General features: G+C 38.5%; 1 protein-coding gene across 2 annotated transcripts; it reads left to right on the forward strand.

Moving 5' to 3' along the window:
* The first annotated feature begins 1,784 nt into the window (after positions 1-1,784).
* LOC139138458 (transmembrane protein 145-like) lies at positions 1,785-27,690 on the forward strand. Of its 2 annotated transcripts, none has more exons than XM_070706846.1 (14): positions 1,785-1,924; positions 17,185-17,308; positions 17,693-17,767; positions 18,366-18,440; positions 18,689-18,916; positions 19,442-19,520; positions 20,504-20,575; positions 20,980-21,057; positions 21,557-21,716; positions 22,191-22,284; positions 22,856-23,028; positions 24,868-24,991; positions 25,498-25,557; positions 26,079-27,690. In XM_070706846.1, exons 2-14 carry the CDS (start codon positions 17,216-17,218, stop codon positions 26,202-26,204), a joined length of 1,437 nt encoding a protein of 478 aa, XP_070562947.1. In that variant the 5' UTR covers positions 1,785-1,924; positions 17,185-17,215; the 3' UTR covers positions 26,205-27,690. The 2 variants fall into 2 exon arrangements, with proteins under 2 accessions (XP_070562947.1, XP_070562946.1); XM_070706845.1 differs by lacking the exon at positions 1,785-1,924 and adding an exon at positions 14,622-14,772.

The raw sequence follows: 27,690 nt of genomic DNA on the forward strand, positions 1-27,690 counted from the left end.
TATGCGTATCATATTGAAATGTCACTATAGAACACACAGTGTAGATATGCTCAATAAAGTGGATGTCAGTGAAACAGAGCTTTTACTTTTCTGAATGTGTTTTGATGTATAAGATTAATAAACATCTAACTCCTCCCTATATAAACATATCCACTAGAATAGATCAAATCCATAATTATATAACTAGTACGATACTAGGACAAGTGACGGAGGAGATTTTTATCACAATGACTGCCATAGAAACTCCTTGAAATACATGGCAACGAATGTTTTGAATAGGATTCCCACTTGTATAAGAGAGCTGGAATCTCTGAATGGTTTTTAAAGGGGCAATGTACCAGCCATGTTTTTCATGTTTTGTAATGTTGTTTTGTAATCGATTTTTACATATGCAGTCTTTTTCTTAACCATAGCGCTGTTAGTCTTTCTCTCAGTTAAGAGTATTTTTGTATGTTTTTCCTTTATGTTCTTGCAGAGATGATATTTAGGGCTCCATGAAAAACGCCACTACTGAAAGGCTGATTGGATTCCAATACAGAATAAGTAATTCCACTATGATGATTCAATTTTACTCCAATGAAGGGGTGGGTGTTGGGGCTATTTATACTTTTGATGCATCGCAGTCCAGATTTGTTTTCTCGGAGGGATTCAAGTTGCTTTTATCGCTGTTAAACTATGATATTTTTTATGATAATAAAATTTAGATTGTTTGCAATATAACACAATAATGATCTAATAACAACGCTGCCTAACTTCTTTCGTGACATTATGGGAAACTGCTCGAAATTTTTGTACTTGATGGGACTTCGGTTGGATTAAATTCGCCGCGCGGTCATTCGCACCAGTTTTTGAGACAGGAAGAGTCAAGACCAATACATAACGCGTCATACCGTCTCGTGACACTCTTTATCTTGTCGTGAAATGTCGCCTTGATTGCACTTCCACCGGCCACTTTTAAAATCTCTCGTTAATGTCATTCAACTGAGATTTATTTACGTTCGTTTGATTTTATGGTGGCACAAACATCTTAACGTCGGTCACCGACGCGGAACAGACGCCACAACAATTGAAAGAGCAATGAGAAGGTTACCGACAGACTCACGATTTGGAATGCTCAGGCTCCATCAAATTTGAGAGCGTTATCTCCATAGCTAAAGGCAGCAATTCCTTTATTTCGGGGGCTCTGTATCACAGAGTGGGTAACAATCGTTCTATCGTACATGCGATATCTCGTGCCGGTCCCATTTTTTCACGCCAGCCTTTTGATATGTGTAATAAAAATTCGGGAAGCTGGTCAGTTTTCATGAGCTCCTATGATATGGTAAGGCTCTACAGTGCCTAGCTTTATATTTTATGCTCTAATAGTTTTTCTGTCTTTGAAATGTAGTTTCTGGTTTTATTCTCAGAATCTTGTCGAAATGACCGGTAAGCTTATTTACATTCTTCAACACGGCATGTACATATATAATTTCTAATATTATGTCAACAAGACAGTTTTAGTCCATGACACAATTCATTTATGACAACAAAATTAGGTATTAACTCGATGCGACGTATTGACAATGCTTCGGTAATATTTTTTTTTTATTTCCAGAAGACAGCAGGGAGAGGAAAACAGGCAAAATTGAGAATATTATCAAGAGGTTGCAGTCGTTGTTTCTTTGGACTATTACGAATTATAAACTTGTATATTTTTTACACGAAAAAGTTAATATTTTAATTCTACTATTGAGGGAGAGGGAGGGGAGGTTGTGCATGTGCTATGCAAGAAAAGGTATACCCTACAGGAACGTGTTTAAGAATATAACAAGTATGCTGATTCCTGAAGAGAACGGACCGTGCATGGCGAGCTATGCACAATACTGAGAAGAAACGAAGGAGTCGACGATCCGGTACTGTGCAGCATAGAGCATAGAAAACGAAGGTATGTGTGTGAAAATTGTGCTTAAGTTCAATACTGTGTTAAGGAATTGAATAGAATGGAATGAAAGTTGATCGAATCAACAGCAGTATGTTAATGCCTGCGGTATTGCCGATATACTATCTCATGATTTGACTTAATGTACGGACTATTGTCTGAGCGGACGATGTCTGGCCATCTCATACCGTGTTAGCCAGGCTTGTCGACAGGGTGCCGAGGTAAATAAGTAACCCCCGCAAAAAACGCTAATTGATCCAGCAGGAATTATTTCTGATAAAACTACTTTCGCTGTTTCCGGTCTAACCGACATTGCCAGCGGAAAGGTCATTGATCGACTGTCAGTGAGTGGTAGGAGCTGCGACTGGCTTGTAAACTGTCACTGTGATCTATGCGACAGAAACCAAACCAACTGTGACAATGTTCCGCCTACCCAAGTCAACTGAATCTGTATACCTCAATATACAGACCAGTATTACCCATAACGAGTCTGTGAAACAACAACAGATCGATATTCACGTGGACATCATAAACACGGTCCCGAGACACAACACTGACCGGAAAAATCCTTTCTCTGCATGTTATTGACATGTACGTCAAAACTTCGCAATAACTACCATTGGTAATAAACATTGGTAAAAACACGGTGTACGTTTTTTAATAACACTGATGACACTATTGTGACAAACAATGGATTACCAGGTTATCGCCGTTTCAACCCTCCGTGTTGAAAATGATCTTGCTGTGGCAAAGTTGTGTATAGGCAAAGACCCTATAAATAGATCTGGGGTCTGTACAACACGCTAAGCTCTTGAGTAGCTGTCGAGATTTTGAATACTCGGCCTTATTAGCAGCGAGAGAATGCCTTTCCGGTATCATGGTGTGAAAATCTGTAGTTGCGGTAATGAACCGAGAGTGTACCGCAGGCCAAATACATCGAATTTTTCACCGTAATTGTTCTGCATACGTGTCGTAGGGGTCATTGACCTGCAATGACCCAACTGTGTTTTGTTCCAGTCGGCCCATCGATGGGTTTCCTGTCTTAATAATAGTATGGATTACTTAACTATACAATTGTTTGTCCTTTCTTACAATATCTATTACGAGTATATTATTACTTTCTCTGTTGTTTTCTTGTGGCAACAGGTTCAAAGGTCATTGACCGAGCAGGCAGTGGCTTCCCCGGCAGGCGTGCTATAATTTGTCCGTTTTGACATAACACTTTTCCCGATACAGAGTTCATCGATGATTGAACATAGATAGCCAAATTTTAGCTCAGGCTAAATAAAAAAATATGTGCTTTTCAGAAAACTCTACCATATTTAAAACCCTCTACCGTAAACTTCAAAGTTTTTGTCGTGTTTTCAAATTCATGCATAATTTCACCACTTTTTTTCTGTTTTTTGATGGACTGGGTCCCACCCAAATATAATAAAAGTGCCCTTTGTCGCCGGGACATGTGAACGGAAACGCGTTATTTTATGCCACAGTGTCTTTCCTTGCGTCTGGACGGTGTCATGCATTATGAAGATCTGACGAAGTCAAGAATTTGAGATTACGAGATGTACCTGCAAGCTCATGGTGAGACTACGCCCCATGGTCTAAACATATCTGCGACCGAGTAGGTTCGCCGTGTATTGTTTATATCCACCTATCCATGGTTTTCCTGTATAAATGTTGGCCTATTTATTGCTTGTGATTACGTAAAGTATATATTGACAAGTAGGTCATTACCTATGCTTTCCCTGTAGCTCTCTTTGCGGAGGCGGGTTCAAAGGTCATTGACCGAGCGGTCAGTGGCTTTCTAGACCCGGGTGTAGCGATACAACATATGGTTTGTTCCTTTTGGCATAAGGGAGAACCATTTGATTTCTGGGGGGGATATGGAGGATTTTGAGAAAAAAAAATTTGTCACCAGGTGAGAGAGAAGAAAAAAACAATTGATCCTGTCATGGCCTGAGAAAAAAAAATTGTCATAACAGACAGAAGTGAAAAAGAAATTGTCAAAATGCACCAGAAATGAGCAAAATTTGGAAACCTTATTCTCATGTATTCTTTGTCGGCGCGCCGCCATAGGCGGCGCAAATGTTTTTACCACAAAGCAATTCTTATGTTTTTTCCCAGCGCTTATGATATAAGCATGCACTACATGGGTCTACTTTACACCTCAGTGCACTCAATGTTTTCCTTCCCTTTTCTGACCCAAGAAATCATATACAGGATTTCTGTTGCAATATCTCAATGGCATAGGCACTATCTAAAGGGGACTATTTGACTTCTGTAAATTGTGAAAATTTAAAACACAAGACAGAAGTCAATAAACTAGTGTTAAAACCAATATATTATTTTCTCGATATAAATTTGTTAGAAAGATGTACCTTGACAATGAAAAATTGAGGAACAACAAATATAATGAAACACAATGTGTGAGCCTTGTTTTTCTGACCACAAACACCGGATCGCAAACATACCATATTCAGGCTTTTCATTAGAAGCTGGCAGCTGGAGAAATGACACCAGAAGGTCACAGATTTTACGTTCCTGTATATTCATTTGTCTTCAGTCTCTGGCAAACAGAACTGTTTTTCACAAATTGTATTGTCATTGTTTGGTTGTTGAATATTGTGACTCAAAAACTGATCATGCAAAAAATGTAAAAAATATCAGTGTTCAATGTCATTTTCAAACAGTTTTACCGAGTGCAAAATAAACTGAAACTCCTCTCAGATTGCACCATTAAACACATCAATTTCTCAAAATTTCCAATTTTCCAAATTTCCTCGTGCTCTCCCCCTTGGGGTATTCTAACAGTTTCACTTAGTAAACAAATTAAAAAACTCTCAGATTGCACCAGACTGCACCATTGCACACATCAATATCTTAAACATTTCCATGCAAGATAGGGGAAAGCCTCTGTGACACTTTCCCCCTAAGCCTCTCTCATGTTCTCCCCCTGTACTTTCAAATTCTGCCCGGTCAGATATCCTAGTGAAAACCCTGTCATAATATCCATCCAAATTAAACAATATACTATATGATTAGATACTGCGTGATCTTTTATATCTTTATTTTATTGCAATTGTGACTTTGAATTTCATTTTGATGTGTTCACCTTTGTTGAACCATCATGAGATAACTGATGATAGTCTAGCAGGGTACATCAGGATTTGATAGGTCTTTACTGTTGCTGTATTTTGTGAATTTTACAATTACATGTATTGGTATTTAACTTTTCTAAGTGGGGATCGGTCAAAATTTCAGAGTTAGAGAGGGAGGTTACTCAATTCATCATGGTTGGCGAAGGCGGGGGTCACTCGAAATTTCGGAGTTTCAGGCCGTAAATAATGACGGGTCCCTTATATACAACGCATTACAAACTTGATGACCATAAAAAAAAAAATTGCACTGCTACTCCATTTGGAAAAAAAAATTGATGCAGGTCTGACAGTAGAAAAAAAAATTGCTGTCACTCTGACAGGAAAAAAAAATTTGCTCCCATACCCTCTTCCTCCATACCCCCCCCCCCAGAAATCAATGGTTCTCCCCTAATAGTTTTCCTGATTAGAGTCAGTTGACGATGGGTTGTATAAACAGGCATTACTTGTACTTTCTCTGTAGCTCTCTTTGCGGAGGCGGGTTCAAAGGTCATTGACCGAGCGGTCAGTGGCTTCTAGACCCGGGTGTAGCGATACAACATTTGGTTTGTTCCTTTTGGCATATTCCTGATTAGAGTCAGTTGACGATGGGTTGTATAAACAGGTAGTCAAGACTTGCTCAGTGTCTTTGACTCTGATTATTTCTTGCATTTTTGTCGAATAAACAACCTCTATGTTTAACACGGTGTGTTTAACACCCCAGACTGTAGTGGGGGTACTGTCTATATTTACGCAGAGCTCATACATGTAATTGACAAAGGTTATTGCCAAAACATATCTGCGAGAAGATGAGACTGAAGCTGAATGAATGCATGTAATGTAAATGTTTAAAAAACACACATATTAAGCTTATATATGAAACACTCGCAGTGTAGGGTAACATATATCTTACGTTTGTCCGTTTTAATGGTATGTTCTGTCAGCATACAAATTCATACAATTTATGTGAAGTGGATGGATGGATGGATGGATGGTCAGATGATGGTGAATGGAGGAACAGAGATTATTTAAACACCCTGTTAAATCACTGTTATGCTGTTATGGGATTTTTTGCGGATAGTTTTGTAACAACAGTAATTCCTGCGTAAAGCATATCATTTTATCATTTTCAATCCCGAGGTAGTTGGAAATAGTTCTGTTCACTTTCATTCAAATGATGACTATGCGGCCCTCGACGTCATCAACAAGTTAGCATTGAATCCTTCGATATGCGAGGAATGTGTATAATGTCATGTTAGCATATGGAATATAAAGTGGCGCCATTGGCTAACTTTAAAAAGACTTGCTAGCTTATCGAAAACAGCTATATTTATTACTATTTTTCAGTACTAAAGCATAAAGAAACATTTTATGATATCGTTCGTTTTCGTCACAGTACAGTTGCACTGCCTATTCTACAGCTCGATTTGAACATGGCACGAAAACCTTGGATATGGAAGAGAATTGTATGTGTTACATGTAAGTCGAAGGTTTGTAATGAACTATAAATGCAACTCAGGTCTGACAGTCTGTACTGCTGTGTTCCTTGTATGGTCGTTGTATCCGTAGATGTACAATCTCTGTATTTGTTTCACTTCTCCATTTACCGTTACGAGGTCAAGTTTATCTGTGGTTTCATCCCGGAATGTTCAAATTCACTAGGCGTTTGACCCTTGACTTGGAAAGACGATAGGCCCAACCTTCATTGAAATTGATTGGTAGCTTGAGTACATTATTATCGATACCATTTCAATGAATTATGAGCAAGTCATTTAACTCAAACGCGTCAACCATCCTTCGACGTCACTGTAAATATCACGAAATGGGAAGTTGGAATAATTTTGTCTTTGGTTTATTATCATACGAGCATCATATTGATAAGAATCACACCATCAAATTGCGCTCTTTGTGCCCTTTGCGTGAATATAATCACAGAAAATTTGTAGGGTACCATTTGCGGTGGGCGGGTTTTAGCCACAGATTTCTAGCGTACGTTTCAGAAGATTTATGCTCGATAACCGATGAGGGCGCTCCTCTCACACTCGCAACGTCAGGCGATTATTTATTGCCCAGTTGTCGTTTATGACGTCTGTAGAGAAATACTTTTAAGTGGCAAAACAGATTTAAAGGTCGTGAGTCAATCCCATTAAATTCATATGTAGAGCTGGCATACATAGAGATGTGACTGTCTGCTGACGAGAACAGCAAAGAATAAGCAAAGATGAAAACCTCGTCATTTCTACATTTGATTTTAATCTGTTTGAGTCGTGAGGGACAGGCTATTCATCCGCTCCTCAAACGTAAAGAACGTGATATGTCATCTTGCCCCATTTGCCCTACCCACGCTTTATTTATGCTGGCGATTCAGAGAAAGTCGTGTGTCAGACTTATTGAGAATATGTAATCAGCTTGAGCCATAATGCCATCCATTTAGATTATGCTATCAGACTGTCCAGATACTGTTCGAATTTGATGAGATGATGTGAGAAAAACTTGTCCAGGGGCGGGTATCAACAGAGATAAACAACATATTTTTTTGTTCAGAAATGAAAGAGTTCATGTAGGGCCTCGACATACGTCTTCTTTAGCGCATTTCCATTTTTGTCTGCACGTATAAAATTATCCACGAGTTATCATATCAGTGTTTTTTACTGGGAATGGAAGGGGGTTGGTGTGGGATGGAGTGGGATGGGAGGGGAGGTGCAGCAATTGATGAAAGTAAGAACATGTTTGTCATAAATTTTCATCGTAAAAGTTTAATGTTGCAGCTATGTTGACGCGATACATCTAGATACAGTGCATTGAAAACATTGTTTTTAAAGTAGCACGGTACTGATACTGTTTCGACACCTCCTCTCTAAATTGCAGGTAAATTGCAGAACAGATATGGTGAGTACATTGAATGTCGTTAATCTTATTGAAGACCTCTTCGATATCCTTACTAATGACATCCTTTCACAGGTAGACAATATTGTGGTGCACAACAGTAGTTGCAGCACTGGGGAATGTTATAGAGCGGAGTAAAAGTAGCTCCTATCACGTACACGTTGTGTAAGTGTTTTTGTAGTAATTTCACGTAAATAACAAAAACCAACAACATGTCATAATTTGAAGCTCTTTATTGCATATGCATTTACAACAAAAAGCAACTTATTATTTGCAGCTACTAAACAAAGCAAAATATGTATGTTTTCCCAGGTAAGAAACCTGTCAGTGAAACTTGTGGCACCGACCCAAAAGCAGATGAGGGCGCTGTTGCCACCAACATATACGCGTGCGTTATGTGTGAAAGTGAGACTGAAATGCATACCACTAACAACGTAATGGATTAAGTAGCATATGAACGAAGTGTACTAAAAGGAAAGAAAAGAAAGAATGTCCGAAATATCGACAATTCAAAAGTCTGTTGGAGTTTAAATTCAGATCACCCTAAAAAACCTACAACGAAATTATAGTGAGAATGTAGTATTATTGTAACATTTCATAAAATAAACATTTTTTTGCACAATACTAAAAGTTGTCATCTTGACGATATTCTAATTGTGTTGCATGGTAAGGCAACCACTTGACATTCACTGTAGGCTTTTTCAGTAGCATTTTGACTATAACACATATATTTAGTAATTTTAATTGTTCACAGTGTGTAATTGTTTATAGTGGACCAAAGTCAAATAATTTGAAAACAAAATCGGTATGGTCCATTTAACAACGATATAAAATTACTATCATGAGTATGCGCACGCGTACAGAATCTGTTGGTCATCTCGCACCATGATAATTATAACCTTCCATATACATGTTAACAAATAAAACTGAACGAAAGAGTAATTTTTAGCGCAACTGCATCAATTTACCGGTAGTTCTCATCATAAACAGGCTTTAACTACAATCCTGTCTATGGCCCGTTACGGTAAAATCAATTTTCCTCCAATCAAGGGAATTGGAGTAGGGGGAAGGTACTAATAACACGATTGGAACTAATTTGGGATATTTGGATGGCGAAGTAATGTCTGTTTAATCTGCAAATGTAAGCTCATCTGCTTTTCTTTTAAGTTACACACTTGTTTTTGTGATTAATGTGTAATATTGCATTCAGATATAGGGCACCACCCAACATTTTTGAGAAATTTGAAAAATATGAATATCCACTTATCCAAAATTAGTTTGTGTTTAATACGTTTTTCGTGGATCATGAGGGAAAATGCCAAGAGGGTTTGACCGGTTAAGAAGGGCTTGACTACGCAGTTTCTGCGTAGTGAAGCTTCATTACGTATTCATGGTGACCCCTGGCCAGCTGTCAATAACCCTTTCGGGCTTTTGTCTTTTGGCCTGCTTTGCATATGCGTCGTTGGACACGACCTGCCAATCACCCAGGTAGTCAATTAAACTATTAATTGACTGTTTACCGACCCAATTAACACTATCCAGCAGTATCAGTCATATTTTAATCGTGTGGCCCGGGTGGGCATAACGTAGGAACGCGTGTATTTCTATGTGTACGTTTCACTTGTGGTGTTGTTTGTACCATCGTGCGTTTGAAGTCCTTGTTTCACCTACAGTATTACCTTCAAGGTGACAGGCTTACTATTAATGTTCAGTATCATTGCACCGAGTTCTGCCCACGGTGAAAAACACCTGTTTTGCCTACTAATTACTGCCCGTCGCTGCCCGTCCTGAGTGTAGCCTATCTATAGCTACAGTAATCACATAAATCATTTATCAGTTTTGATATATACTCCTAAATTGTAAGTTTGATCAAAATCGAGACTACATTAAGGGCTATGCAGACTGTCCATGTACGCACACACAGTGACAAGAAGGCGGCAAACACCTACTCACCAAGCACATCGAATCGGCGAAAAGAAGCATAAAAAAGCTAGGCTCATCGCCAAAACAAACGCGCCAAGCGCTAACAAAAACCCATACCAAGCGGCCCTTTTCAGGGCCACCAAATACTCCAAAAAGAGAACTACCAAAAATACGATAAAATGACATAGAACACACAAACACTTAAAATAAATAACAAAAATCGTACACATAACAAACAACTGAAACACAACATTAAATACAAATAAACAATCACAGTAACGTAACAGAAACATGGCCGTGGAAATAAATCAGCTATTTCTAAAGAAAAGCCGACAACAACATGAAATTCAACAACAACCTATCATCGCTCAAACTATGAAACTCCGAAAATAGTACTAGGCAAAAGCCTTAAAATTCTTTCAGACACCAACAAACCAAAAAGAATAAAACCACCTCAGGATTTCAACAAATAAAGTCGTATAATGTGAACTACGTTACATCGTGAGACAAACAATCGCAACACCAATTCAAAGAAAAAATTGGACTCCACGAACAACAAAAAACAAAAACTTGAAAGCTATCTGAAGCTTCTAAACTCGCACTTCTAGAGATACCCTTTCAAACAAGGAAACAAAACATGTCGCGTGCCAAAAGAATCGCGATAAACCAGCTTGCAAACAATGGACAAATTTTGGGAAAATAACCCTTCGACAAGGGTCGGTTTTTCGTTATTGTCAACACAAACGATTACGTACTCGAATGCGAAAGGCAATTACGTAACACTCAGTATTATACACAACAAGCCAGAACAAACAGTAAACAAAGTAAACGAACTATTAATTAAAATGTACGAGAACAAGCACATCAACCAGGATACTTGTATCTTGATCCAACAAACATAAAATCCGTACCCCGCAGTGGTACTTATTGCCTAAAAATTCACAAACCTCCGCAAAAATCTAAAAGACACACCAGTCGAAACAAAATTTACCGAAGTAAAGAAATATAGAACAAACAAACCGAACCACCAAACGGACTCACAACGTGACCAAAATTAATATACTTGCCTCGCTAATCGGAAAGCAAGACCACTAAAATGCATTAAAATAAATTTTCACAAACACAAACTAAGGAAAGAATCTACACTGCGACTGAAGAGAAACCACACTCGGGTTTCGTAACGCAAGCGTCAAAGGGCGACTCTATCAACTTTTGTAACAACATAGGTCTGGCTGCGTCTCGCCATAAGCTTTCCCCACACAAACAAAACATTACCGTACACACTAATCCAAACTTCTCTACAAATATCCAAGCGAAACAAACATTTCATGAACACAAACAATCGGATAAGAATGTAGGAAAACATTTTCGAAACGAATCAAACACAAACTCGATACAAAAACATTTAGGATATTAGGTGGGGAGCCTGTTTCACATTTTTTGCATCTCGCTATACTGTCTATGATTCTAAAAATAAAGTCATCTGCCACTTTTTCTGTATACGCGGTTTGGCAAAACTCATCTTTTCAATCGAAAGTCGGGCGATTTCATGGTTCTTTGGGGCACTTAAGTGTACATCGAGCTTAAGGAATGTAGTTACATTCGCGATGTTTTATTCGAAAATTATTTATTTCTTCAAGGGCAAATGCACATAATTTATGCTGTTGAAATACTGGCCGCTCATAAAAAGACAATAAACTCAATATATGTGCATCTTTACTTATTTTGTCAAAGTACCGCTGACACCCACAAAAAACCAAATGGTTCAGTCCAGGTATTTGCAACTCTGCCATCCGACTGGTCAACAGGAAATCAACCATAGGTGTCTTTTGGCACGCGTATACGCCAGTCACCTAGGCGACGGTAATCTGCACCACTTATCACCATCGGGAAGGTACTCCTCCCCATATACCACTGGCGATCCCACCCTCAAGGCACTGCGTCATTCGACCAAGCATTGTTATTGTAATTTCCTGCATAAAATTAACAGCGAGGTCAACCGGTCAAAATGTCTTGGCATTTTCTGGCATGATCGCAGTCCTGATTGAATGACTGTAGCTTGATGAATGGGGCCATAGTAGTTTTGCAGAACAACGATAGAAACTTGAAGGCGCGTGCTTGGCCACAAGAATTATGTACACATCCTTTAATAAACAAAACGAGCACAGGAACTATGAATACTACAGACAGCACATATGACAGCACGTATTGCATCATGCGCCTATATAATAGATTTCTCAATCCGAAGATATAAATCAATGTACGAAAGACTAAGTTCCTTGCCGGGTGACATGGCCCAACCATATTGTTGCCCATTTAGCGTATGAGACCAAAAGCAACCGACCGAAGAAGTGATGAGGGCGCTATTGCCGTTAACACGAACAACTGCAAACTCATTGACAACTGAACCTTGCTTACCTGAAATTGACATTCGACAGTCTGAGTTAGGGAAAGCTGGATATAGACGGATTGATATAATCTACCACTAACAAAGCATTTTCTTTTCGTAGCAACCAACAGAGAAAAATAAAACTGAAAAGTCGTCTAGACTATTGATAATTTCATCATTCCGTTGGTCTTTAATCACCACCACCGACAAAAAACTATTCATGAATGAATATTCTCAAGAGATGCAATCATACTTTTATTCTGTTTCAAATTTTTATATATTATTACTTCCTAATCCTTTCAATCTACCCTTTTAATTATACGTGAGCCGGCCAGGCGTCTGCAGTGTATCATGTTAAAGGGATTCATTCGTCGGAACTGCGCCGTGTGCGACGTTTTTGTTTATAAACAATGTATTTCATGCATGATATCCAGATGCATTTAGTCAACACAGCTGCAACATTAAAATTTTACGATATTCGTTGTTAACAAGCACGTTTTAACTTTTATCAATCGCCAACGTACCCCAGATGAAGTGTTTACATCAGTCGTAGGGTTCCTGATAATCTTTGAGCAGAGTTCCGACGACTGCCTCCCTTTAATTTTTACTCTGCCATTGTGTAGCAAAGCGTCTAATTGATTCTATAAATGAATAAATATCCCCACTATAATATAATTTAAAGCATGAAAATAAGTGTAAAAGTGTGAAAAAGCTATGGTCTAACTCAAATATAGAAATGCTTAAATCAATGAAATAAAAAATCAAGGCTGTACGAAAGATAAAGTTCCTTGCCAGGTGACATGGTCCAACCAGGCTGTTGCCCAACGACTGACTCTTCCCATTTAGCCTATAAAACCAAAAGCAACCGACCGAAGAGGTGATGAGGGCGCTATTGCATCAACATGGACCAACTGCAAACTATCATTGACAACTGAACCTTGCTTACCTGAAATTGACATTTGACAGTCCGAGTTAGGGAAACTGGATATAGACGGATTAATATAATCTACCACTAACAAAGCATTTTCTTTTCGCAGGAACCAATAGAGAAACAAACGAAAAAAGTCGTCTAAGACGATCGATAATTTCATCATTCCGTTAGCCTTCAATCACCAACCAGCGACAAAAAAATTCATGAATGAATGTTCTCAAGAGATAATCATATTTTCATTCTGTTTAAAGTGTTCATATATTATTGCTTCGTAGCCCCTTTCACTCTACCCATGTAATCAGACATGGTAGCCAGGCGTCTGCCAGTGTCTCACGTTAATTTTACTCTGCCATTGTGTAGCGACGCGTCTAATTGATTCTACAAAGGATTAATTCGTCCCACTATTATCTAAGTTAATGAATGAAATATATAAAAACTGGGAAAAGCTATGGTCTAAACTCAAATATAGAAATGACCCAAAAACAACCTTTTTCACAATACTGTGCTGCACATAAACAAATTTACCGTTCATGAAGGGTCACACGGAGTCAGTCGTTACAACCGAGGAAGAAAAATCGCCGCAAACTGAGCAGGGCCTCGTTTGACTTCACTATTTTTTCAGTTAAATACATCATTCTCGAACAATCTCAATGGTATCATTCTGTTTCGTGTACATGAGGCACAGTTGAATACGGTGAATGGCACTTTTTCATGGACTCTGTTCGCACGATCATTGAACGATTGACATCGTCACTTAATCTAAACCTATCGCGACGCGCAGAAGTGGGGATTCGATATTGCCAGGCAATTTCTGTTTACAATACTCTTTGTAATCTGAATGCGTTACAAATAGGACTTCCATGTTATATGATATCTGTCTAAAATACAACAAAATGCAATGAAAATTCTAAGTTAATATTCAACCTGGAAATGATACAGTCCAGTCTTGTCAGAATACTCCTTAGTGACAGATGTTCTGAACAGCATAATCTTGCAAGACTTTTAGTCTTTCGTTGTCTCGTAGCTTATGGATACTCGTTTTGAAACATGTAGAACAATAGAGAATGGCCGAGTTTTCTTATGAATCACAGATTCACTTTTCCCATACACTTGATGTACAATGACTTTGTGCTATTGAATTTTAAATATGAGAGATAATAGCCTTTTCTAGTGTAAATCAGGCTTGCACTGGCAGCGATATTTTATTCTCGGTCATATAAAAATACGACTTTAAGTTTCTCAGGGTAAAATACCAGCAAATGTTTTAAACTTTCCTTTTTCGAAATGCCTCGTTTCTGAACATTTTGGTCATACATATGGCGGCTCTCACTCTAACTCATATTCGTACTCACAACACGTACATGCTACTGGTTCCGTTCCTGTATCATTGATCATATTATAGTGACGCCCTCTATAGGAGGTCATTGCAAGGTTTTGTTTGTACTGTACGCTCTGAAGCCGTACGGGGATCTCTGAAAGCGAGCGCAGTGAAACCGTTTGATGTCAAACCCGGGTCAGACATTTGTGTTTTTTGAACAACATCAAGGGAAGGGAATCGTCTTGGGTATGAAGCCGCTCTGCTGAAGCAAAGGTATGTGCAGTGGTATCCCCGAGGGATATCCGTGAACTACGCATCGCAAGCATTGTTAGATCGTGTGTGAATACCCTGTAAGCTTATGTATGGTAATGTAAATAATTCAGATTATCTGTGATATAAAGGCATTTGACTAGCTTCGCATACACGGAACATTTCGAATCGGGGCTAGGCGTTTTCTGATTATTAATAGTACCATATCCATGTTTTTTTTTAAAAATCTGTTTAATATATAAACCGCCAATCTGGTGTCGACAGGCTGTGATAGGTACTAAATGCTGTCCTCCGTCGTTCGAATTCGGTATGCTGTTAGATTCTAGCTGCTGAGATACGGTTGCACTTATGACATTCCCAAGGACAGCGATTTGCATGGTAGCGCTTCCTCACAGCTTTCAAACCTTTTATTGCTTCATGTATCGACTCGACAGTGTAACCTGTGATAATTACAGCAAGCAGCTTCAAGTTGTAGCTAGCGTGTTGATGACATCATCATCCCGTTAGACTGTTCAGATGACCCAGATTTAACGGACAACAGTGTTAATTAGGCGTGAGTAGGAAAACCCCCGAAATAGACTAGACTAGATAAGGCCAACTGAACAATATCACCTCCCTTAGGTTATATCTGTAATACTTGAATTCATGCATGACATCATTACGCATGCGTATTTTATATTCATGTGAAACTGTCAGAGTGGTGCAGGTCCATACAGCTGAATTAATCGATCGGGAAGTATATTTTCAGTCATCTTTACCTGTGCACTGCGCAGACTCCCCATTATCGTGTTTGCCGTGAAGTCAGTAATTTTTAGCTCACCGAACAAAGAAAAGAGAAGAGAGACATGAAAAACTCTTGCACACGACGTACTTTTGGAAACACGCCATATTACAGAAATGTATGTTGTACGTGAACTGAAATTGCTTGGCTAACGCGAGAATCTGTGTCTGCTTCTAGATTCTGTCGTTTTGTAAGGATACAGAGAGGGGTTAGTGGGGTATATACATGTAAGACTGCCCTCTTGGATTACGAACACTTCGCAAAACTTTACAGTGTTTTTAAAGCGGTCCATATACATCATTGCATACACTGACATCATCAACAAATACGAACCCTGCCCGTTTAGGACACCAGCCAACCAGTGTGAGAATATGGAAGGAAAAAATGCTGCATGCTACACCATCGGGTCAGGCAAACATCATTTATTGCTTTTACCTTACATCTTTTTTCCCAAGTTAATGATTTCGAAAAATCTTAAATTTCATAATTACTTCAACACGATATGAATTCCCATTGTCACGTGATATTTGGCACAGCAAGTAACCGTTAACTTGCTGACGATATAAATTGGGTTAGCAGATCAATTCTTGAAGAATTCGAACCATGGAAACTCGAAGAAACTTGGCCATCCGGACGTTTTAAAAGTTGACGTAGGAATTAGTTCATGGATCGCACAGTTGATCCAATTCGTGACGTCATACGGATCGCTTCAATGATGACGCAAAAACCGGGAACCGTTTCTACACTCGCGTTCATTTCCAAGAAAGTTCTAATTAAAAAGGGACCTCGACGCAATTTCACAGAGAATGAGGTCAAGGTCTTACCAAGACTCAAGAATTCATCGTATTAGTTTAAGATGTCACCTACTGGGTGCGAGTGATATTGAGGTAGATTTCAGAGCCATTTCAAACCATTGCCGCATTACAGTTTCGACAAATGACATGTTTCTACCAATAACGTTTTCGAAATGAAACTTCCCCTTCGCTTGAATTATGATACACCAAATAATGTGGCGCATCTCCTCAATACGAATATGAAAAATGATGAAATCGATTAATCTTTCAACTGCATTTACGTTCGTGCATCTTTATGATTTCCACAGAGCCAAATCTTCCAACCCTGAATTTTCTATCAGTTGTCTAGTCTCACAACGTAATACACAAAAGTGTTCAGGTACAACGAACTTGAGTACGTACGCACTCATTTGCCCTAGGACTTGGTCTTTTAAAAAGACAGAATGTCAAAATTGCTTTAGCTGCACGAACTCACCCAGAACATTGCTTCCATCAACTTGATGAGATGGTAAATAAAATCATATAGCTTACAATTTTTCTATTTCGCTGTGGCTCCAATACAGTAACATAAAATAACCATTCTGCCTTAGTTCTGTAGCAGTTTCTTTAGTTTATGAAGTCACATGATGGCAAAATATTATTGTTTTTAGTGTATATACTTCATGTTGAGTTTCATAACTAAGAAAAAATCTCTAGAATGTGATTATTAGATTCAGTGTATTCCGATGTAATGTTGGATTATCTAATTTCTTGATTAAAAGGGCAATAGTCTTTAACACCGGATAAATCCGTAATTCACGATCATTTTCATTTATTCATTCATCACAATGTTAATCCCAGGAAGACCACTGCAAAGTGTTGCCTGTGAAGAATGCACATCTCCACAGTACGCCTGTCAATATGTGTCCTCATTCTCAAGTTCTGCCAAGGAATGACCGTGAAGGGTACACTGAAAACGGATAAGGTTTGTATCTTGCATTTTAAAAATAAACCTGGCGCAATATACATGAAAGAATATGCATATATTCAGTCATGCAAGTCGAAAGACATATTACGAATGAGTATTAACTCACATTGTCAAGTTCACTGAATGAAATGCACACGTCACACTGCATACGTCTACATGTGATACACGTCTACACTAACGGGAATGTCACACCAATTAGGAATTAATTTGTCGTTCATTTTCAATCTCCTCCTCTGGATATTAACATTTGTATAGTCCGTTTAATCATGGCCCCTGTGTTGGCGTTTTAGGGTGTCAGTAGCGTAGGTCAAAGGTCAACGACTCACATCCCTATATTGTGTTTGGATTTATCAATATTGCTATACTCTTTGGCACGCACAGGACTGGGTATATCTTATGAAGTTCTCTTTCGACTCGGAAGATGCAGTGGTGCGGTACAAATTCGAATACCCTACGGTCAGTAACATTCAGACAGATGTGTAGCCCCTTCACGTGACATACACGTGACAAACACTGTGTTCTCCATTTGTCCGACCCTACATACGAAGTAGTGTATTACAAAACCGAAACAGTCAAAGTTTCACTAGCAATAATGTCACATCGTGTGAACTTTGTGACATTTTAATGACGCAGTGGTCTCATGACGCATGTAAAGACAAAAGCGTTGGTCAGAAGTACGAAGTCACGTTTCAAAACCAACTTAAGGGTCTATACTCTATAGTTTCCGAATTCCATTCCAAACGTAACACTTATAACATTGATGAGGAACTTACACACAATAAATATCAATGGCGAATTTCGCAATTCTATACCGAAAAAGAAACAGCAAAATACACATTACTGTACACGTACGCAAATGCCTCCCGAGATCCCACTTGATCCTGATGTTCGACCTACTTCTCAGTCAGCCATCTGTTAATTATTCTTTTAAAAAAATAGAGTGATAGAATTTTCTCTCATGAAGAGTTTTACAGTCATGCACATGATTACCGGACAGCATACGTCTTTCAATGTTCAGAATTACTAATGAACTGCACACTTTAACCTTTCTTAGGTCTACGGGGTACAAAATTTACTCCTGTACAACAAGAAAACCAGGCCTGATACTATTCTTGTAAGCTCTGAAAAGGTAGGGTTTCTGATTATTTTTGCAGATTGCTTTAACAATGTGATGATTTGTACATGACGTAATGGCGAGAGAGAGAGAGAGAGAGAGAGAGAGAGAGAGAGAGAGAGAGAGAGAGAGATTATTTCCTATCTAATGTGATTTTCATTTTAATGTTGTCTAGGGCAAATTCGATTGTCGTTAAATATAGTTTTCTTCGACGAATCGTCAACACAGAAAGCAACATTAACAAACATATTTTCCGTTCACAGTCTTGCGCACAAAGGGAAGCGATACTTACCGGAGGAGCAGGTTTGTTTATAAATCTGACGGATCAATATCCCTGGACGGGATGCACAAGAGAGACGATCGACGAAAGCGATCAGCTGTACAAGTCCACAGATGATGGCGAAATATTTCATTGTGAAGGAGGGAGGAGTTTAAGACCGGGTGGAGAACCGTGGTGGTATGCTGCTCTTAGCAACTGTTACGGAAACAAGGTATGTAATATTGAGGAAGTTAGTATGTTTCTTTTATCCTAAAATTTCTTTTTCTTAAGTTTTAACAAAAAAAGGTTTAGTCAAGAAAATATATTTTTTCCGTGATAGAACGCCTTTTGATCGATCTTGAATAGTCATGGAAAATTGCCATAGAAAGACTAAGGAAGGTTTATACTGTGACGTCACAGCAGATCAATTTATATTTAGTAAAAGGAAGATACATTTCACTAATACATACATACATACATACATATACATACATACATACATACATACATACATACATACATACATACATACATACATACATACATACTTACATTGCACATACATACATTATCATACATACATGTGTGTGTGCTTGTATACCTTAGGTATAAACATTGTGCATTCATTTCACATACATGCATTATAATATATACATGTACGTGTGTGTATAGTACAATACGAGTTTATGTTGCATATCATACTTTTTTCTCCTCTTTATCTATATCACGGATGCAATGTCAATGACATTAAACTCAGGCCGGCCTACTTATTAGATACGATCTCTCAATCTTGAACGGTGAAGGTGAATTCAAGCACTTCTCTGCTGGTCAAAGTCGTAAGTGTTTCTTCGGTCGTCGGCTAAGTTGTTTCTGTGTTGTGTTTCAGCAATGCTGTGGACAAATAATCTTTCGCTTTAAGTACTACTGACTCCCTCTCGAATCCTTGCGATGCATGAATTGTCATAATCCTGAAATCTTATTCACAAATGCATTTGCAATTCTTTTATGCATAATACGATGACGTCATATGTCTCTACGCAAGTGCACTTTGGCATAGGTATTTGCTGCATAAAAATGTGTATTGTGCAAAAGCATGGCTCGGGATGAGTCAGATGCAATGCATGAGCTTTTCGTCTCAAGAGGGCAGTGCTTGTCGAGTCTGTGTTGATGACGAATGTGTTATGTTTCTCAGCAATGTATTGCGTTTTGCATGCCACCAACACCCGAAAAAATATTGTTTGGCGATCCATGTTTGCCTGTATGTTGGTAAATTTTCTATGTTTGTGGAAGACAAATTTAAGTTGTAAGATGTAACAAGCAAATTTCTGAATTCACCACACTAGAACGTTTTAGTGCATCTGTGCAGAATGTACAACACGCTGATTCTCGACCCCATGTTTAGAAATAGTGTAAACCATCTACACGGCATCGCCCCATCAACCGTTATGAAGAATCCTCTCGACAGAATATAATGCTTGGTTTGAAATACTTTTCTTTTATAGATGATTTGAATAAGCTTTATAAAAACGAAAGACAGAACACTTTTTTATCAATTCACTAGCATAATCCGACGTATACGCATTTGTCGGGCCAATTTCAGGTCCAAGGTAAATCACGTTCACAAAGATCAGAGACGTTAATGCCGAGGCAGGAAAATCTAGCTTTCGAGGTAAATTGTCACATGAGCAGCGTAGAAAAACAAAAGAAAGCTTACACTCACGGTCACTGTCTCGAGTTATATACACCGAGAAAATCATTCTGTCGTCATTGAACATCACAAAGCATTTCATATGATTGTAATGTACATTTGTATTTGTAGATCTCTGGAAGATGGCCGTCGGATTTCTTGTTCTCTTTATCATTCTTGCTGTAATATCAATAGCTATGGTTGGTAAGCATCTTATAAGATATGTCCATTGAACGACTAGACGGCGCATGTCGGCTTTGGCCTATAAACTGATCTTCATGATGTGCATGCCTTGTAACTATAAGAAAAATATAAACTAAAATGAAAAATCGATACATTAACGAATATTATTTCGTCAGAATAAATGCACTTCTTTCTTACTCAATACACAATCGTGATGAATTTTTCAATCATCGGTTGCTGTTTTTAACATAACTCGACAGTCGCATGTGAGACAAGGGCACAACATCAACACGTTGTAGCATCGATTTGATGTACAAGCATTGCATGAAATTTGATGATTTATGATCAGGCCACTTGCATACCAGATTTCCAAACTTTTAAAGCAGGCGTTAATTCGAAGTGTATGACTCTCTCCTTTTCAATAGTGACGATGGAAACACTTGTCAAGCCCTGGAAAATCAACCGAACGTACTTGATATACGCAGTGTCTCTTGGATGCTATAGTAAGTGACATACGTATTTTACAACCGAAAAAACTACGGGCGATGATAACGAATGCTGCATGCAGGTGTGTCTGTCACGCTGGTTGTGGTGATGATGATATTGAATGATGATAATAATGGTGATGATGGCTTCTGCCGCCGTTGATGATGATGATGATGATGATGATGATGATGATGATGATGATGATGATGATGATGATGATGACGATGGCAGTTGTGTTACACTAGCATCTAGTGTATCTTGCAAAGTACCGACATACCGACTGCATGGACAAATACGTAATGAAGATTGCCACGCCAAAAGCAACATCTCTTGTCCCAATCCACAAAGAAGCTTAATGTTACATATATATATATATATATATATATATATATATATATATATATATATATATATATATATATATATATTATATATATATATAATATTATAACATGCTTATTTCATTATGACATAACCATAGGATTAAGATATTCTTTATGCATTTTGCTTTTGTAGTGCTGTATTTGACTTTCCTGTGTGCCTACTATGATAACATTAAAAGAAGCGGGATTGCCACGGAGGGGTTAATGGTAACAGCCCGGCTGTTCCAACATGCTAGCTATGCTGTGTTTGTACTGCTGTTGATTCTACTCTCCAGGGGTTACAAGATAACCAGGTGAGTAACTCGATCGCCAGAAATGTTTTCAAATTTTTTCGTTGAAGGGCCTTTCTTGAAAGTCCCTAGGCAGAAATGATAATTTGAATTTATGAATTGTGGTCGAAGTACCCCCATCAAGTTGACTTACACACCGATAAACGTAAATCAGACTCAAAATACAATGTCGGAGTACTCCCAAATGCGCAATTTCTGTATTCAGCTTGTCTCCTTCGATATGATGGATTCTCAAACCAGTACAGTTTATTTCAATTGAGGGAAATCGAAGGAATTACTGAAATTTTCGTTCAGTTTTCATGCAATGATATGTCAGGAAACTTCTTTCCCAAGCCTAAATCTCTACTTCACTCATATATATATATATATAATATATATATATATATATATATATATATATATATATATATATATATATATATATATATATATATATATATATATATATATATATATATAAAATATTTCTCTCTTCAGGTATGAATTTGATCGTGTGCACTGGTTACAGTACGGCGTGTCCTCGGCCATATATACCGCCATCTACTTCAGTGTACTGCTCTATGTGATAGCGGTGAGCAAGCGATTCAAATACACCTTCTTAATCAGATATTTATTTATTATGTTAAGGTTTGTATTAGTGAAGCCAACAGCCTGCTCTTCACTGCCTGTCATGACAGCGGCATGTAAGTTATCCGGAACTGTTTCTCATCAATACTTGTTAACCAACCGTGACGGTACCAAATAAAATGAGCCAGCGAAGTTTCACGTTTTTGAAGACCGTCGCCTACATTGAGCTATCGGAGTAGAAGCTTTCCTTTCTAAAATGTCTGTATTTTTACTCAATCGTATTTGAAAACAACGTAGGAATCACTTTTCAAATATTGCCACCCAGTAATATTTCAGGGTTTTGAAGCTTCTGGCGCAAAATTACAACGTGTTGCTGGTTCCTATCGCTTCTTGTGTAAATTCGCGGAGAAAGAACATGTTTTAGACTGTCCCAGGTGCGACGTCGCATGCTAAAAAACTAATGAGGTGTAAATTATTATATCACTGATGGAAAAGGAAGTCGGATATCACTTTGGAGTATTGTCAGTATTCTAATACCGCTACTTACAACGAGACCGTCCTGTTTTTATTCCCAGACGTTCGATAAGGAAGTCTATCTATACATCTTAGATTATCCCGGTTCCGATGGCATTCTGATCATGCGAGTCATTGCATGGGTGTGGTTTTTCGTCGTTACGATCATCACTTTCTGCCAACACGTGAAAACGCGGCTGTTCTACTTCTTCTACTTCGTCTTATACTCGGGATGGTGAGTAAATCTTGATAGTACATCGTTCTACAGAGGAGGTATTCGTGATGTCTGATTTCCCTTAAATGTTGGGACATTGAGAAAATTCGAGCGAATGTTCTCATCATGCGAAGACAAGATATTAAAATCTTTTACATTACGTCAGTTTCGAGTTGTCAGAAAACGCACGAATTTTTAACATCGGTCGCATGGGGGCGCTTGAGATTTTGCAAAAGTGAGGGCTAAAAGTTTAGTCATGGAGGGAAGTCGCAACATCACCTGTGAAGACGTCCGCAAAATGAACGTGAAAGAGCTACGAGAATTTTTAAAAGCAAGGAAGATTCCCCTTTCCAAAGCTAAAAAGACTGAGTTGGTAGAGCTTGCTGAGAAATCCATTGACCTTGGATTAGAAACTAATGTAAAACATGTGAAAGAGGCTCCCCACCATACTATCCATCAAATGTTTTTTTGTGTGTGTCGAATTTGTGTTCGATTCGTTTTGAATATGTGTTCCTACATTCTTATCCGATTGTTTGTGTTAATAAAAATGTTTGTTTCGTTTCGGATATTTGTAGGGAAGTTTGGATTTGTGTGTACGGTAATATTTTGTTCGTGTGGGGAAAGCTTATGGCGAGACGCAGCCGGGCCTATGGTGTGACAAAGTTGATAGAGTGGCCCTTTGATGCTTGCGTTTCGAAACCCGAGTGTGGTTTCTCATCAGTCGCAGTGTAGATTCTTTCCTTAGTTTGTGTTTGTGAAAATTTATTTTAATGCATTTTAATGATCTTGCTCTTCGAGTAGCGAGGCAAGTTCCCGTTTTACATGCGTTGGCAAGATGCCGACATCGAGACTGTTGCCGTTTCATTTAGTATTATAATAATCATCGCCCTCGAATAAGGTCCAATAATGTCGCTCACGCTTATATTTTGGCGATGTGTCCGTCGAATTTGGCAGAAAATCACACGAAACGAGAGATTTTGAAGCAAATTAAGTACCAGGTATGAATTTTGAGAATGATAGGGAACGATCGACGGTTACATGATAGATGAACTTGCTACTTTTCACAGTAAAATCGAACGTCGAAGATGACATGGTGGCATAATCCCTATATATAGGAAATATAGTCATTTGGTTTCCTGACATACTCTTTCTCATGCATATGTACACACGTCTATGGGGCGCATAGTCCGAGAGCGGAATAGATCACAAACATGTGGAAACTGTTAGGTACCCAGCTAAGTTCACGTCGTATCATCCTTATCCACTTCGATCTCAGGCGTTTCTCTTTCTTAACATCGGGGAAACGGTGGAAGGTCATGCTATTCATCCATGGGTATTTGTCGAGTTTTCCGGCTTTGCAGTAAAAGTTTGGTATAGTCAAACGCTTACGGTGACAACAGAGCAGATGAAAGTAGACTAAACTTACGTTATGGATAACGAGTCTGTGTTATCACAATGTACGCAAACCGGAGTCCAGAAAGTAGCCCTCACTTCCGGTCAAAGGAAGAGCGCCCCTAGTGGCGAAAGCTTAAAATCCTTAAATTACCGTTTGGCCTTATGGTAACTCGAAACCGACTATGTTTAAACTCGACTTTGATTGATCATTATGTAATAGTAGATAATGGAATAATTTTGGAAGTAATTTTGATTTGTCTGTGCTTTATTTCGACTGCAGATATTTGTCATATTAGCTGATTTGTGCAAGTCTTTTTTTCAACCTCTGTGAAGAAATTCGTATATGTTTATTGGTAATCACACGTGGTAAACATGGCTGATGTACAGTAATCCGTAATCGGTAAACTTCTCCCCTGATCGAAAACGTTAATCTCTAATAATCTTGTGTTTGTTTACTTTGCACAGGTTCCTAGGCGTTCCATTATTCGTGTGGATCTGTCGCCATACTGCCACATTAGAGCTGACAAGGGAGAGCCTTGTAATCGGCGTCGATCACACCCTGAACCTCCTAGCGATGATCTTGTACCTGGTAAGTGCACGTCTCGCGTTGACCTTTGCCCCCGGACCGTAAGCGTCACAAGTTGCTTTTTATAGCGTGAGTGCCTCATCTGTGCCCCTGCACGGGACGTAAATAGTGTACATGTACTAAGAAATATAGTTCCAAACAGTGGCGGTTTATCATGTGCATTCTGTATAGCACTTTATAATTGGCTTATGATATCATCACATAAAATCTGTACAGTACATGATACTTATCCTGGGATCCACCATACACGATTTTTAAGTATAAATTTTAAGAAGAATTCGGTTTTTTTCTTGCTACTTTTGGAGCAGATTCCTCGCTAAGCGTCAGTCTGCCATTAGTAAATTTGTACTTATTAATCACATTTCTATGCTCATAGCCTAAAGCGATGCATTTCACTGCTAAATCATCACTTCGCTTTTGGCTGTGTTTAATTTTGTTGAATAGGACGGCATATATTTCTACATAATTTGTTGACCTGTCTTGAAGACATCTTTGTTGTCCTCTTACAGACAATCGTGGTCTTCGTCTTCGAGAGGAAGGAAACACCTGACAAATTCAACAGTCCAGAGGTGAGTGTTCAGTCGGCTACATTTGCGCAGTTCATAACATGATTCAATTCGTTTTTAAGCAACTTGAAATCAAAATGAAATTCGCGAGGTAACACATGTTGCAAACAGTTCGCAAAGTCTTGTATTAGGCGTTATTTGATTATTTACATACATGCATATATTACTAGCCACGATGATCTTTGACCATAGTGACTCGATCGTTTGCGTTTTCATGTATGTGATAATGGTATGCACAGACAAATCTAAGAATCTTCAATATTTCGAAACAGTCGGTAAGCAGATATTTCACACTTTCTCTGACCGCAGTATCGGCCTCGGTGCCTATATATATAGTGTAGCGTACAACAATTATGCCACCAAAGTACTCCTAGTAGTTGAACTGAAAAATGGAGTTCATGCAATACCGTCTGTGCATCAGATTTGACGTATACAGAAGAGTAGGACATGAAAAAAAAGACTTGTTCAGTTTCTCGGTGATCGATGAAAATGACGTAGCGCTTTCTGTCTTCGAAATCCAACAGGGGATGACGGGATTAGGAGTTGCCGAAATGGCGGCCTGCGACACCGCCACGACGTCACAGCTACTGCCTCAGAATGACCAGCTTGTAACGGCAATTTCCCCGTCGAGGAGGAAAACTCGAGTCTAGCGTCAGCTCTTCTACACTTTGTAAAATATTACAAGTGAAGCTGGTTGTGAAGATAAAGAAGACGAATCGCTGGAATATCTTTCGATAAATAGAACAAGGGAGATGTCGCTTTGTTCCTGTTCCACGTTTTTGCTTGATGTTGCCCGCCCAAGCAATCAATATTCTCTTCAAAATTGGTACATTAATAGAACAAATAGAACAGAGAAAGTTGTCGTTGGTGCAGTGTTATGTCTTCGATTGTACGTGATAGGTCACAGCATTGTGATATATATTTTACAGATCATCTGCAGACTTCATAATTTATGTAAATTTATCACGTTACATAATTTCATAAAATATTGCCATATTACTTACACCTATCAAATAATTTCAAGGTACGTGACGGAACAGTCTAACACATGTTCCCTTATTCAAAGGATTGCCAATATGTAAAAATTGACTCGTTACGATCTTTATTGCTCCATATTGTTATTGTCAGTCTGTCTGTTTGATGTAATTGTGCCCGGATGTGTGAAATGACATAATTCCAAATTTTTACCAAACTCAAACTAGTCTTAAGTGTCCGGAAACACCTCTCATACTGAAGCTACCACTCGTTGAAATTCACATTCACTTGGAATTCTCTTTCAAAAACAGCTTTTATTTTTTGCGTTCATGCTTCGAGAACAACGGGCCATGCCAACCACAATTTCTACCCGTGCCCTACAGACAGCTATTCCAAAAGCGTTAATCGTGTCAAGGTACGCTGTAGGTGCAGCTATTTAGACGCAATGTGTCATTACAATATGCATTGGATGTGATGTGTAGCACATTATATGACAATCCCTGTTATTATATGGACGTATTAAATTGGATGCAAACAAGGCTGTCAAGGTGCGAATACAGATAAGCAAATAGTAGAGAAGTAGGTTCACGACATGAAGATATGCCTACGTGAGATTGAGTGTAGTAGGTGACAGAATTGACACATTGCTTCAGACCGTTACAGACTGCCCACCGGACATTTCACGCAGTTAGTGTCACAATGTAAGGTATAAATGTTACTGCATTAGGTGTGAATGTTACTCTGATCACAGAGAGGCGTGCGCTTGCTTTTTTTTCTGACAAGTGAATGATTTATCGGTGACTTTAGGGTAATAATCACACCTTTGGGTACACTCCAAAAATGCACGGAAGGTTGTACAGCTTCATTGACACTTCGTTTCTGTGAAGTAAATATCACTTTGACCAACTGAGACTGATGTATTCAACAACAGACACTACAGTAATAGTTTATTGCTTGAAAACGTTGCAATAATGGCAGTTAGTGGTGTGAGTGATCACGTTCTCAGTTCAACATGAATTGTAAATTTCCGATGCCGGTTGTCCAGTTGATACATTTTTTTGAAAATAACAAATGGCATGTACTTAATTTGTGTCAAGATTTGCTTTTATTTAAAGTCGGAGGAAAGTGTAAGCCATTTTAAATAAAACTATGTATTCTAAA

Source organism: Ptychodera flava, chromosome 8 (genome assembly GCF_041260155.1).
Source record: "Ptychodera flava strain L36383 chromosome 8, AS_Pfla_20210202, whole genome shotgun sequence".
NCBI classification, from domain to species: domain Eukaryota; kingdom Metazoa; phylum Hemichordata; class Enteropneusta; family Ptychoderidae; genus Ptychodera; species Ptychodera flava.